Below are 15,028 nucleotides of genomic sequence, written 5' to 3' on the forward strand. Positions count from 1 at the left end.
AGTGTTCATTGTAGTGTCAACATATTATGATATACATGCGCGGATCTAGTGGGGGAGGGGGGTCCGCCCCCCCCCCCCCCCGCCTGGAATTTACAAAATTATTAAAAGTATATAAAAGTATATACTAAAGCATATTAGCATGACAGAAAACGTGTACACCACCACCACCACCACCAAGAAATAGGTCTTTTTCATTTTGAGGGGAAATGGATTTTACGTTTGTTAGTTTTTTTTTTTATTTGCTTGTCAAGAAATTTTCTGGATTTGATACATTTGGGAAATGTTTTTTTTTTTTTTTTTTTTTTTGCTTGTAAAGAAATTTCTTGGTTGGAAATTGTTGACTGGGGTGGACCCCCCTTCTCCTAGAAAAAAAATCTTGCATGGATCCACGCCTGATATATTATCATCCGGTAAAAAAGAAATTGAACAACTTGACTTTATATTCGATAGTCTGATTTATTCAAGATGAAAATTTAAGTTTACATTTTGCACTATCTACACGCAGGCCCTTAGGAAGCAGTTACAGGTTCGGGGGGGGGGGGGGGGGGAGGCACAACCAAAGAGTTTTAGTTGGGGGTGACATGTACCAAACATGAATTCCTTGACAAGCAAAAAAAGTCATCAGACGTTATTACTGAGAGAGGCAAGCATAAAGTAGCCACATGTATGTTTTCTATGCATAGCTGGTATACTATATCGGCAAAATTATTGGGGGCACACCCCCTCCCCACCACACCACCTCCCCGGTTCCTACGACCATGGCACGTATTATGTGGATGAAGATACATTCTTCACTTCATTCCCCAGCACTGCATGTTTCTTTATCAAAAATACTCTGTATTATCAAACATCTTCTATTTTTGCTAAGTTTTATGCGGTCTATGGAGCCAATCCAATTGCCAACAAGGTCGAGAGACCATTGTTCATCTCTTTGAATGGAAATGGAACGACGTGGCTACCGAATGTGAACGCATTCTGGCACCAGCTGGGTTCTGTGGTGTACAGGTAAATGATCTACAAGTTCATTGTGTATATACATATTGATCATTCTTTCAATTTGATTATTAAGTACCATAGATATATAAGGTGGAAATTTTTAGTGCATTTATGTAATGTAATATTTTTTTGAGTATCATTTCATAAAACCATGACAGTAAGGACCATGAAAGGGGAAACCGTAACCCACCTACCCCCAACCCAATTATTTTTGCCAACGCCATACCATGTGCCGAAAAGATCGACAATATCTTAATTTATAAGTATACCATCTGCTCTATTAGTATAGTGTGATATAACCCCCCCCCCCCTTCACACACAGAGAGAGGTTTTGACAATTATAGCAAAACATATTTTGGATTTTGTCAGGTATCAACAGTGGAAGATGTACTTAATTAGCCTCTCCTCTGGTTCGACCTTGTATAATACCCTTCCATCTCAACAGTGCACCCTTCCCACAATATCAACCCGGGAGCCCCACTATGAAATATAGGCGTCGGAACCGGGGGGGGGGACTTAAACCCTGCCACCCACCCCCACTTTCCACTATTTTTGCAAAGATATAGACATAATATATGCAATGAAAATTGAGGCTTGTGTGTGTGCTCGACGTAGAAAATTTTTTGTTGGTTTAGCCCCCCCCCCCCTCCCCTTTTTTTTCAATTTGCTTCCGACGCTTATGCGATATAAAGTTTTTTTTGCGCCTGAATAAAATACCATCAATTATTTCTACAGCAATACTTACTGATCGACCGAACCTTACATGTACTTATATGTAGTATCGATCTGATTTTTCAGATCTCTCCTCCTCATGAAAATAGAATTGTCAAACTTCCTCTCCGACCCTGGTTTGAGCGTTACCAGCCCGTCTCCTATAAACTGGTGACAAGAAGTGGCAATGAACAAGAATTCACAGACATGGTAGAGCGGTGCAACAAAGTTGGCGTCAGGTGTGGTGAGATAGTCATTCCAAATTATTTATACATTATCTATGAATAAGTTAAGGCACATGTCTTTATTATTCATTTTTCATAGTTTTCTTATATATATAACTCCTTACATGTTGAAAGTAATAACTGACCTTGGTATTCAAACATTAAAAATCACCAATCATTTTCCCAATTTCAAGGTCAAGGGCGAATGCCACTGCGGTATTGAAAAAAAAATGCCATTCTTACTTACTTTAGTTTAAAAACATCATACATTGTAAACATTACTGATTATCTACATACCAGAGATAAATGTGTAATTTATAAATGATTAGGTCAAGGCTAAGGCAAACTCGAAAGATGGTACACATATTCGCGAAAGTTACGCTTTATAACGCGAATTTTTTAACCTACGAAAATGAGCTTAATGGGCTTTCGTACCCATGCATACAAATCAATGTGGGTTTTTTTTAGCCCATGTGTTGCTTATATTGCCCCCCCCCCTACATATTTCTTTATCATGGAGTTAAGAGACAAACTAATATTGATATTTATTTTCTGTAAGGTTATTCCTAAACACTGTTTATTTTCAATTACTCCCTATGTGTGTCATTCTTTTAGGGACATAAAAACTACATGTAGGTCCCTGATTCTATAATGCTTAACAGTAATTACAAATATATTTATTATCTTTTCAAAACATTTAGTTCATTATCACTTACATGTATCTATTCATTCATTTTTTGTAACTATAAAAAAAGATTCATATGAGAGAACAGGTTTCTGAAGAGTACACTCCCATAATGGGGCAAATTAATCCCTCGTCATAAAACTTCTCCCAGTTTGTTTCAATCTAGGATATTTAATCCAATATACATATAAAGCCATACGTTTTGATGCTCCTGACGTTTGAAAACTTGGTGATTTGATATTTTCTAAAAGTTGAATATGCTGTAGCACAGTACGTCTGAAATTTCTCCTTTAAAGCAGTTAATATTTAGATGGGGGGGGGGGGGGAGCATTTAATTGCTGCATGGACAATGTATCTCTGTTTTTAAGGATTTTTATGAGGTTTATGAATCCAAATATAAGATCCAAGTCACCTGCGTTATATAGAATGCTAAAACTATCAACGACTAAAATGTGGTTTTGAAGAATTTCATCCTTAGAAAGTTACATATGTAGCTGTGAGTAGAATTTGGATTTCCAGTTGTAGAATTGAAAACAAGTTCCACTAAAATAGTTACACACCTATAGCAACAGTCACCAACTTTTTAGGTATTAACTTCATTCCAATTAGAGTGTTTATGGCCGAAAAAAAATTAAAAGAATACTAGCTTCTTTTTTTTTGTCTGAGGTGAGAAAATGATGATCAGAATGGGTCATTCTCATTAGATTTTTTTTAACAGCACCCTGTGATCCGAACCCTTGATTTTACAATGCTGACATAAGGCTTATCGTTTATAATAAACTTAACAGATTCCAAGGAATATGTAACAGGACTTAAAATTATTGCATTTTCAGTTTACGATAAATTTACCCATGGTTTTCAGGACCGAGGGTCGTGATATTTTTTTCTCGTCATCAAGAATACATGTACAAAAACATGTATGTGTCGTTTGTCTACAAGTACAACATGTCCTGGAGTTAAAGATTCTCAAAGAGCGCATTAATTAAGAAAGTTTTTTTTATCACACAGTTTGGGGGTATTGGAGACCTTGATATTCCTAACTTTTAATCCGTATTTCCAAAAGTGCCTAAAATTTGTTCAGCACTTTCGATTTGAATGGCGTACGATAGACAAACACAGATCGCAATAGGACATAAAAGTGACAGAGATGACCCACCTTTCAATTACAACATTTTTAAGAATACGAGTATACTTAAATAAAATACTAATAAAATATAGTGTATTGATTTCAGGATATACGCAGACGTTACTCTTAATCACATGGCGCAGGCAGGCTCCAGTGGACTTGGTACAGCTGGGTCTTATTACTCCGACCCTTTATATCCTGACGTCCAGTTCTCCGAATCAAATTTTAATAACGCACAAAACTGTTCATCCAAGGACCTTACAGTACACAACTACACAAACAAAGTAGAAGTTCGAAATTGCAGACTGCAAGCACTAAACGATTTGAAAATATTTTCCAGTCACATTCAAGAAACCCAATTAAAGTTCCTAAACAAGCTAACAGACATTGGAGTGGCAGGTTTTCGGATCGATGCTGCTAAACACATGTGGCCTTCCGAACTTGAACGGTTATATGTCAAGCTACACCATCTGAGTACAAAATATTTTCCTTTTGACACGCGACCTTTTATCCTTCACGAAGATTTGGTAATCGACACTGTTGGACTGTCCAGTGATATTCCTGAATATACCAAATTGGCCAAGGTCACTAACTATGATTATGGATACTTTCTCGCAAGGGTATTTCTGTTAGTATCAAATCTAATTTGAATTCATGTTTCACTTATATTTAAATTGTGGGAATTAGTAGTGAACACACTTGGAATATTTTAATGTAGATCTCTAGATCTGGTTCACATAAAAACGGAATTAAATTTTGAATCATTAATTCATTTTACATTGATTTACTTTAAGAAATCCAGTTTGAAAAAAATAAACAACTCTATAAACATGGCAATTTGAAAGGGGCTATATTTTGTGTTTACTGACCTAAATAAATGATAAACTTCCATAATTTGGAATTTAGCTTTTTGACAGTCGAAAATAAACTGAAAATACTGAATACCTCAGAATCAGGACTACCTTTAAAGTTTGAAATATAATAGTATATCCATGAAGGAAGTACTAAAACTTTGGAAAACATTAAAAGAAATTGTTGCAGAGTCAGGTATTCATTTCTATGCTCCCCTTGGAAAAAGAGCCTGTCGTTCGGTCGGTAGAGTGTTGTCCGCTCTATATCTTAAGAATTACCCTTTGCTTGACTGACATCAAACTTGGGACACTGGTACCCTCTGAAGAGTAGATGACCTATCAATTTTGAGGTCACAAGGATCAAACAGAACATAGGAAAATATAGATCGCACAATATCTTGAGAACCCTTCACTAGACACACATCAAACTTGATACACTAGTTTCCATTGAGAAGTAGAGGACCACTTAGATATTGAGGTCACTAGATTAAAGGTCAAACTGGACTTAAGAATATATTGACAGTTCAATAAATTGAGAACCCTTTGCTTGACATATATCAACCTTGGTACACGTTTTTCTTAAGGAGAACATGACCCCAGCCCTATTGCTTATGAGGTCACAAGATCAAGGGTCAACTGAACATAGTAAAATATTGACCACTCGATATCAATAGTAAAATATTGACCACTCCATATCTTGTTAACCCTTTGCTTGGCAGACATCAAAGTTAGAAACACTGGTTTCCATTGAGGAGTAGATGAACACTTTAGATTTTGAGATACTAGGACAAAAATCAACGGACAAACTGGACAGAGCAATATATTGATCATTCATGATCAATATCTTGAGAACTCTTTGCTTGACACAAATTAAACTTATTACAGTGGTTCTCCTTAAGCAGTAGATGACCCTATTGTTTGCTTGCCGAGGTCACAATGGCCAAAAGTTAAACTGAACACAGGAAGATATTGACCACTCCATATGTGGGGAACCCTTTGCTTGACAGACATCTAACTTGGAAAACTGGTCTCCCCTAAGGAGTAGCTAGCTACTGTAGATTTTGAGGTCACAAGGTCAGAAGTCAAACTTCTCTAAATATAGGGAGATATTGTTTTCTCAATATTTTGAAAACGCTTTGCTTGGAAGACATTAAAATTTTTACATTAGTTTCCCTTAGTGAGATGACCCTTATTGATTTTGAGGTTACAAGATCTAAGGTCAAAGGTCACATATAGGAAGACATTGACCACTCAATATTTTAGAACACTTTGCTTGACAGACATCAAACTTGGTACATTGGTTCTTTTTCAAGAGACGACCCCTTTTGATTTTGCGGTCACAGGCGTAAGGGTCAAACAACATAGACAAAAGACATGGGAAGATATTGTCAGCTCAGTTTTTGGAGAACTCAACCATTTGCTTTACATACATCAATTTTTATACTCTGGTACCATTTAAATAGTATATTATCTCTTAATTATACTGAGGTCTGATAGACATCAAACTTAGTAGTTTGTTTGCTTCTGACTTGAAGATTGCCATTTATTTTCATATAATTATACACATTCTAAATTAATTGTTCCGTTTTTCAAATTGCCAGGAGGGGGGCTTATATGTTTCTCAAACATTTCTTGTTTATTTCTGAAGTGAGGAATGCAATAAATAATATTATTATTTGATTGAATAATTTCCATCTCTCTGATTGGCTGAGATCCAACAATGTTAGAAAAATACTACGTTATATTGACCTGCACGTGACCTTCCAGGTCAATATAAGGAATTATTTCCAGGTCAATATAAGAAATTATTTAATCTACATTGGACCAAAAATAGATAATTATATAATAAAACAGTTATTGCTGTTTTTTGAGGTCAATACGATGATTTAGACACCTTCGAAGTACAATATTCACCTCGCCCTTCGAGCTCGGTGAATATTGTACTCCTCGGATGTCTAAATCATCGTATTGACCTAAAAAAAAACCCAGCAATAATTGTATAATATATGATAAAACATCACAACTATTCTTAAATGCAGAGGTCACACAGAAAATCTGAGAATACTGACAGATTTAGAATTAAGACACGGGTGGCCAGCATCTGATGACGTCATGGTTTTCATTGATGACAGTGCGAGTCAACGTGGTTATGGAACAGGTTAATGTCTGTCAATATCTTCAATATTTTTGCACAAATAAGCTCTTAATAAAAGGATTTTTAAGGTTAAGTTGGTAGAGCTAATGCCTTAATATGTTTAATTTCTACGCCGAACTTCACGAATCCACTCAACTTTAATACACTGTAGTTTGTGCAGTGAGCATCTCTCGTCTTTTGGATGAGAGACATTTCTGCAGTTTTTGAATGTACTTTAAGTTTGTGTTTTTACTTGTTTTTAACAACTTCTTTTGCAGCAAAAGTTTTGTCCAATTTTGATAATCCCCGTTTGTATAAGATGGCAAACGTGTTCATGCTTGCACATCCGTATGGATTGGCAAGAGTAATGAGCAGTTACTATTGGCCGAAGACAATGGTCGACGGTAGGGACGTTTACTCTTGGATGGGCCCACCAGCAGATTCTAATATGACCACACTGGGGGTCTTCTACAACAACAACATAAATTGTCAAAATGGATGGGTAAGTAGAAAGTCTTAGATTGAAAAAAAAAACAACATTTTTTTACTTTAAGATTATCTGACACCAACACTGTGCTGAATCGTCAGTTATGAGTAATTTCTGTAAGTTCTTTCCAGATCTGTGAACATCGTTGGAGACCAATAAAGAACATGGTAGGTTTCCGAAATACCGTGGGTCGTGCCAGAATATCGAACTGGTGGAGTAACAATCAAAGACAGTTTGCCTTCGCCAGACAAGGCAGGGGATTCGTCGTCATGAACGCCGGAAATTCCGAGTTATCTGTCAAGTTGCTCACTGCTTTACCAAGTGGAACATATTGTGACATCATATCCGGTGATTTTGCGAATGATAAGTGTACTGGAAAGATAGTAACAGTAAATAACCTTGGACAAGCCAATTTCATTATACATTCTCGAGAACAGGAACCGATGATTGCAATACATGTTGGTAAGAATAATCTACAATAAGTAAATTACCGGATATAAGACAAAATTTTAATTAATCTATTTACTTAGAAATATTGTTCGAAGAAAAATAGCTTTATGTTACGATTAGATTAACTTTTTGAGAGTTTAGGGCTCAGAGTAACATTTTACCTTCTTTACAGATGCAAGGTTAGGAAGCTCTAGAGGACAAACCTCCAGCAAGAATGGTTTATTCCCGGGAATCCTCGGGAAGAGACGTTGATATCAGGCGTATGATGTTTTTTAATTATATGATACTGAACACTTCTGATGTTTTTCCTTAAGCTCCTTTTAACTGCTTAATCATCTTTTAAAAAAAGTGCCAGCATTGTGATGTATCTTGACCGTAAAAAGGTTGTAGATTTTTCCATAGACGCATGTTTCTGTAATATTTTTTAACCCATAGTATAATAATAACTCCGAACTACATGGAGTACCCCCCCCCCCCCCTCCCAAGAATCGCAGTCATTTACACTTTCAGACTGGCAAAATTGTTCATTTTCATTCTCTTTCAAGATTATTTATCTACACAACCATATGACATCTCTGGCAGAATATGTGCTTGGATTTTGATTGGTTGAAATATCGTAATGTGTTAATGGAAAATAAAACGTAAGCAAATTTAATTCATTCACTGCAATATTTAAACATTGGAATTACATTTTTAAACCTATTAATTTCGCTCTCTATCCGAGATGAGTACATACCACGTCATGGTGTGAGACGAATTTTCCAATCGGCAAGCGGAGTTTGACCCTGTTTATGGAGATAAAAGAAAATAAAGACAAGAATGTCATATATGGTTGTGTAGATGAATTATCGTAGAAGAGAATGGTAATAAAAAGATTGACAATGCGTTTTCTGTGAAAGTGTAAATGACTGCGATTCTGGGGAGAGGGGTACGCCATGTACATTGTAATTCAGAGTTTTTATTATCATATTACGGCCGATTAAAAAAAAATTTACAGAAACAATTGTTATCTACCCCCCCCCCCCCCATCAATAGTTAGTGTTAATGTTACATGTAAATGAAAATATATAAAATTATACCGTATGTATGTCTATCATTCACTTTTCACCTTACAATTGTTGATTTAAAAAAAATCATAAGAATTTAAAAACATGTTTACTACATGTACATAGATTCCAGTTGTGTTAATATACATAAACTACATGTATTTTCAAAATTTCAGACTTTTGTTGTTTGCTTTTTTCAGTAACGTTTAATCTGTTCTGCTAAGTATGAAATATTAATGAATGTATTATTTCTTCAAGTTTTCAACTATTTGTCGTAATAAATAATGAAGAAATTAAAGTATGTGATGTCTATGTGTGTGTGTGTCCAAATAGTAGTGGTGGCTTTTGACACATGGTGAACTATCTGACGCAACTATCAGATCAAAGAAGATTATTCCTGCATAATGTACATGCCTATTCGTTGTCAATTCCCATAGTGATATCGTATACGAATGCTGTTTAGGGGGATTCTCGTAGGTTTATATTCATTTTATTCATGCTCTCATGAAAGTCTCGAATTCAATGGACAGTTATTAATTTACATGTATACATGTTGAAAACATTTTCAACATTTGCACGAATTCAGATACAAGTAGCTCAATTAATTTTGTGCTTAAGAAAGATAAGCGAAAATATACATCCAAATATGATGATTTAATTTAAAAATACTTGCATGTAGTAATGTAGGCCAACGTCTTGAAACCACTGGTGCTTGGGGACGGAACCCCCCTCCCCTCGTGTTTCGTACCCCAAGGGTTCTTTGACTTTTTAAAAATGAAATATTTTTCTACCACACATTCACAAAGTATTACAACTGAATAATCCAAAATATAACCTAAAACTAGCCTTTTATAAAAATTCACACCCTCTGATACTAAAAGTTCCCAGTTAGGTTATATTTGAAAATATGGCCAATATAACGACCATAGAATTTACGAAATGCTGACTATAAACGAGGTTTTGAAATCTCTGTAACATCAACTTACCTGTCAGTAGCCTGTCTCGGTTTAAAAATTGATCGTGGGTATCGAATAAGACGGGAGACATAAACACGTGCACCATATGCAGGTAATAGCGGAATATCACTACATAGAAAAGGAAAGTTGACGACAGAAAAGTGAAATCACCTCGTTTGTCATATAATTTAGTTGTTAGTTGGCCCCTACCGTCTACAGTCAGTAAAACATCCAAATATGAAATAGATGTGGCAGACTCTGAGGTGTCTTTAATTTCAAGTTCACTGGAATACATAGAGTCGACATATGAATGAAAGTAACTATTGTAAATTGATAATACGTCATCCATATATCTAGTTGAAGGCCACAACAAGTATTTTCGTCTTCTCAGGTAGAGGTTTTTGAATAAATTCTTCTTCATATGAATACAAATTGGTACCCATGGAATTCCAACAGATTGTTGGAAGACATGGTCTCCAAAAACCACATAGATACCGTCAATCAGAAACTCAAGCATCTTTTAAATATCAGAGTACTTGTGTGTACTATCAGAATGTTTTTTCAATAAAATAATTTTGCAAATGACAAATAACAAGGTAATTAAATTTACGAATTCCATTTTTATTGAAAAAGCAACTGTCAATGATGTCTAAAAGCCTGGGCTTTAATTTATCGTGCGGAATGGTTGTATATAGAGTTGAAAAGTCGTAAGTTTTGATTTTCCAAAAGTTCCTTGTAATTTTTAAGTATCAACATCTGATTTACACCACTTCTCAAATATATTATTGCACAGTACTCTTGAGGTTTCTCCTTCCCTAATATTTTAGTGAGGAGTCAAGAAAGAGACTTGGAAGAACATTTACTGGAACCCGCTAATCGTTAAATATCGTTAAATAAAATGACTTTAGATAATGATATAAATCTGGAAAATTTTAGCTAAAAGTTAGAGTTAAAATAAGAAATAAAAATAAAATTTTGGAATAAATTTGGATAAACAAGAAATTGGGGAAAAAAAAAACATTTAAAAATTGTGGCACTGTTATCTCTGCACAATTTCATTCCATTATCAAAATTCGACAAACTTGTAGATTTTACTTTTGAAGACTTGTGAATTGCGCGGTTGTATGTATAGATACCGAAAAACATGATTGGTAACTTGCAACATATTCAAACTAAATATCTTGTTTTATACATGTAGACAAAATATACAAATTTGATATCAAGAACTTCCTGATATCATGACGACGGTCAAAATAAGAGTAAATTTTGAGGTACCAATGCTGGAGAAGCAGACATCAACATCAACAAAAAAACCCTCAAAAGTCAATCCAGTTGTATGTTTGAAACTACGAGGGTTGTCTCAGAAAAACGCGAACATTTTTAAAATCTTTTGTTTCACTAATACATGTACTATAAAGTTAAAAACTGGCATACACCATAATCATCATATTTTGAATAACGCATAAACATATCTATTAAATATCTCTATAAATAACATTCTCCCTCAGGTAAACGAATCTCTCAAAAATGCTGTCGGCGCAACACCGACGACGTCAAAACATAGCTCGTTTTTGTTTGTTTGTTTTTTAACGTCCCTCTCGAGAATTTTTACTTATGAGTACTCCAGATCATTGAGTTTAAATGGAAGTATTTTTTTTTCATATTGTATTTCCGTATAGCCTGGTAAATAAAGAAAACATCACTAATAATGCCATTTCTAAAACTCAAAAAATGCCGTGCGTCGACAACCGATATTTCAACCCTTTAAATGCCTTTTATTACATGCATATGACACTACAACATAAAAAAAAAAAAAATTCCCAACAGAGTGCCAAAAATTATTACTTTCGGTCAAATAGTTTTTCAAATATTTAAAAAGATCGCGTTTTCTCTCTCCACTTTCTCCCCCCCCCCACTCTCCCCTCTCTTACTTTCTCTCTCCCCCTGCCCATTCACACTCTCGCTTCCTTCATCCAGTTGCCTTCCCCACTCTCTCCCCTCTCCCTCCCTCCCTACACTCTCTCCCCCTCCCTTTCCCAATCTCTCCCCTCTCCAATCCCCTTTCTTCCTCTCTACTCTTCCTCTCTCCCCACACTCACTCTCTCCCCACACTCTCTTTCTTCCTCTCCACACTCTCTCCTTCCCCGCACTCACTCCCTCTCTCCCCGCACTCTCTCCCTCTCCACACTCTCTCTCCCTCCCCGCACTCTCTCTTTCTCACCTCACTCCCTCCCTCCCCACACACACTCTCTTTCCCTCCCCACACTCAGTGTCTCCCTCCCCGTACTCACTCTCTCCGCATTCCCTTTCTCCCTCCCCACACACACTCACCCCTCTCACCCCGCACTCTCTCTCCCCACACTCATTCTGCCTCTCCCTCTCCCCCCTCTCCACTCTCTCCCTCCACACACACCCTCTCTCTCTCCCTCCCCGCACTCACTCTCTCTCCATCTCTCTTTATTTATTTCTTGTCTGACTCTGTTATACTATGGACTTGTGAAATAAACTATGTATATTTATACTACATAGATGTTTCATAGTTTGTTTCAATAAAAAGTAATGGGAAAAATACTTATTCTATAATAAAGATAAAATTCTTATAATTGTTTTAAAAGAATATATAAAATGTTTATTCTTGATCTTTTTACTTCAAAATGGATTTAGCAGGATTGTTTATTTATGAAAAAAATGAATACAATTTAAAATGATACGGGCGATAACTTCACACCACAGAAAATACTGCTTCCTATTTCACACTTAGATCATCGCGTTGTTTGTTTGCGTATTAAATGAAGAAGAATTTTATATGCTTGAAGAACAATACTTATATGTTTATTAACATGCAAGGAAGATGATATGTCAGCTTGAAATCCCAGTTGGATATTATTTGTTGTACGAATCGTTTTATGAAAAGTAGATGAGCAGCTGACGCCCTAATGTATCCACATGCTGAGAGGATGTCTATAAAATATTCTTTATTTAACTAAGTATGTAATTAGGGTTTGACATTCACTATCCCTTTCCCTTGTATACATTAAGTTTACTTAAATTTTAAAATTTTATTTTATTATTTTGAAATATTTGTCCTGTTCAGTCATCATGTCATTGAATGTTAGCCAAAATATGACTCTTTTGTTGTTCTACGCATTACCCGGTACGTCACATTTTCTCATTGCATATAAATGTTCATTTGGTGCTTTATTCAAATGCGTACTGTTAATAAACCTACATGAAACCTTAACGTTTTTGAATGGATAGTGTTAAATGATTAACCGTTGGGCCATCAGTGTAATTTGAGTAAATGTTCACCTTATAACAGGCCTTAGCCATGCTTCTGGGAAAATTACAATCATTCAATTAAGCAGTAGAGCCGTTCAATAAAAAAGTTTGCCTCGAGGCATGTAACATTATTATTATAAAGTTTGTAAATCATAAAACATTTGAAACAAGCAGTCAATTCTTAGTCTGAAGGAAGAATTTGTTATGAAAAGGACCTCTTGTAGGTTCATTCACCCTTATTTATTACATGAATATTCCCCGCTTCGAATGAAAGGGGTTATAGTGTTCTACATTTTAATGCCCCTAAAAGTTAAGATCTGAGTAAATAATATTTCAGCTTTCACATGGCCGTAGGAACCGGGGACACGGGGGGGGGGGGGGGGTGCCCTCCCCCAATAATTTTGCCGATATACAGTTTACTATAGAAAAACATAGCTACTTTATGCTTGTGTCCCCTCAAAACGTTTGATGACCTTTTTTTTCGCTAGTCAAGGAATTTTTGGTAGTTGATAGTGCCTCCTCAACTGAAAATGTATAGCTGTGTATAGCTTGGAAAGAAAACATGGTCAGAAGGGAATTTTTTTTCCTATAGGCTGACAAATTTAAAGAGTGGGTTACAACCCCGTAACCCCCTTCCCTCAAAACTTGCCACTATATATACGCTTATACGAATCTCGCATGGTACTTGATTCTAACAAAATATGTTACATTACTTTTTTGTACAGTTCTTTATTTTTTGCACACTCAACTTCAAATGTGCTAATATTGCTAATCATTCTCAGGAAATATATATGTTAGACTGAGAAGTTTTTTTTTCATAATGCAACATTCGTTTTTATTTCTATTGGTAAACATTTTTTTTTTTACATGTAACTAGAATGGGGGAGGCGATACTACAGTGTATAGACTTGTGTCAGTTCTTGGTATACCAAGCATCTCTTTTTTTTTTATTCAATGAAATTTTTTTATATACATTTTTTTTTATATATTAAAGATTTTGATGACATTAGCACACGACAAAAGACATTGATACATATTTTGAGCTTATCACTTTTTGTGCCCCTGATATCTAAGGTCAGAGGCATATTGATTTAGTTCTGTGTGTTATTTTTTCACAAATTTAATCTTCCCTATATTTTTATGAGAAGAATATTGAGACTTTATTCATAGAAAATCGCAGATATTTACGAGATCGAATTTTCTTATCAATCTGCCATTTTTCTTCACGCAAATTTACTGTAAATATATTACATTTGGCTGTGTATTCTTTTTCGCGCTTTTGGCGGAAAGAAACTTCCGCTAATTCAAGTACAACGCTAAGTGTTTTGAACATATATACATAAATAAGAACATAAAGAAATGCGCTAAATCAAATCCACAATAACTTGTTCAAAAATCAATTTCCGCTAAATATCGTATATGCTAAATATAATACATTTACAGTATTTGGGTAGGATTCCAAAACGTTAACCTTTCTTCTAACTTCTGAAGAAAAAAAAAGGAAACTGTTTTTTTTTATTTGTTGCACATTATTTTCCCATAGTGAAATCAAAGAGGATAATAATTATGGAAGCTATACATTTTTTTATTTATATGTTTCTCTTTCTTACACTAGCTAAGAAAATAATCTTGATTTTTTAAATAATTACAACTGTGGAAACTTATTTTATTAAATATGATAAAACAAATCAAAGAATGTGCGTATTCTTGCTCTCAAAGTCATAGAACAACATTAGGGCCTTGTTAAGTTTTCCTTTAATGGGGATAAAACATCTTTTACTATTAATGTAAAGTATGGTATAACGTATTTATTTTGTCATTTAAACTTTAAAGCTTTTAGATATAAACTTTTCGTATCATAAGGCTGCGTGATTTAAGCCCTATGTAGTTGCTTAACAAAAATTTTCCTCCAAAACCATTTTTTTTCGGTATCAAAAAATGACACAGGGTCATTATTCTACAGGGTCATTTTTCTACAATCCACATGGAGAAAAATGACCCCGAGACCATAATTTCTACAAAAAGTGGCTGAATTTTCTACGTAGAATATTGACCAAGGGGTCAAATATCTACGAAGAAAATT

At 35.1% G+C, this 15,028-nt stretch overlaps 1 protein-coding gene across 1 annotated transcript; it reads left to right on the forward strand.

Moving 5' to 3' along the window:
• Positions 1 to 758: 758 nt before the first annotated feature.
• Positions 759 to 8,198, forward strand: LOC133171842 (alpha-amylase-like). The gene is made up of 8 exons (XM_061306637.1): positions 759 to 765; positions 869 to 1,005; positions 1,795 to 1,946; positions 3,849 to 4,370; positions 6,633 to 6,751; positions 7,006 to 7,229; positions 7,346 to 7,676; positions 7,837 to 8,198. The coding sequence occupies exons 1-8, from the start codon at positions 759 to 761 to the stop codon at positions 7,914 to 7,916; spliced, it is 1,572 nt and encodes a 523-aa protein (XP_061162621.1). The 3' UTR covers positions 7,917 to 8,198.
• The last annotated feature ends 6,830 nt before the right edge of the window (positions 8,199 to 15,028 follow it).

The sequence above is a fragment of the Saccostrea echinata genome, unplaced genomic scaffold, assembly GCF_033153115.1.
Source record: "Saccostrea echinata isolate AGI-Se365-2 ecotype Australia unplaced genomic scaffold, CSIRO_AGI_Sech_v1 ptg000054l, whole genome shotgun sequence".
NCBI lineage: Eukaryota > Metazoa > Mollusca > Bivalvia > Ostreida > Ostreidae > Saccostrea > Saccostrea echinata.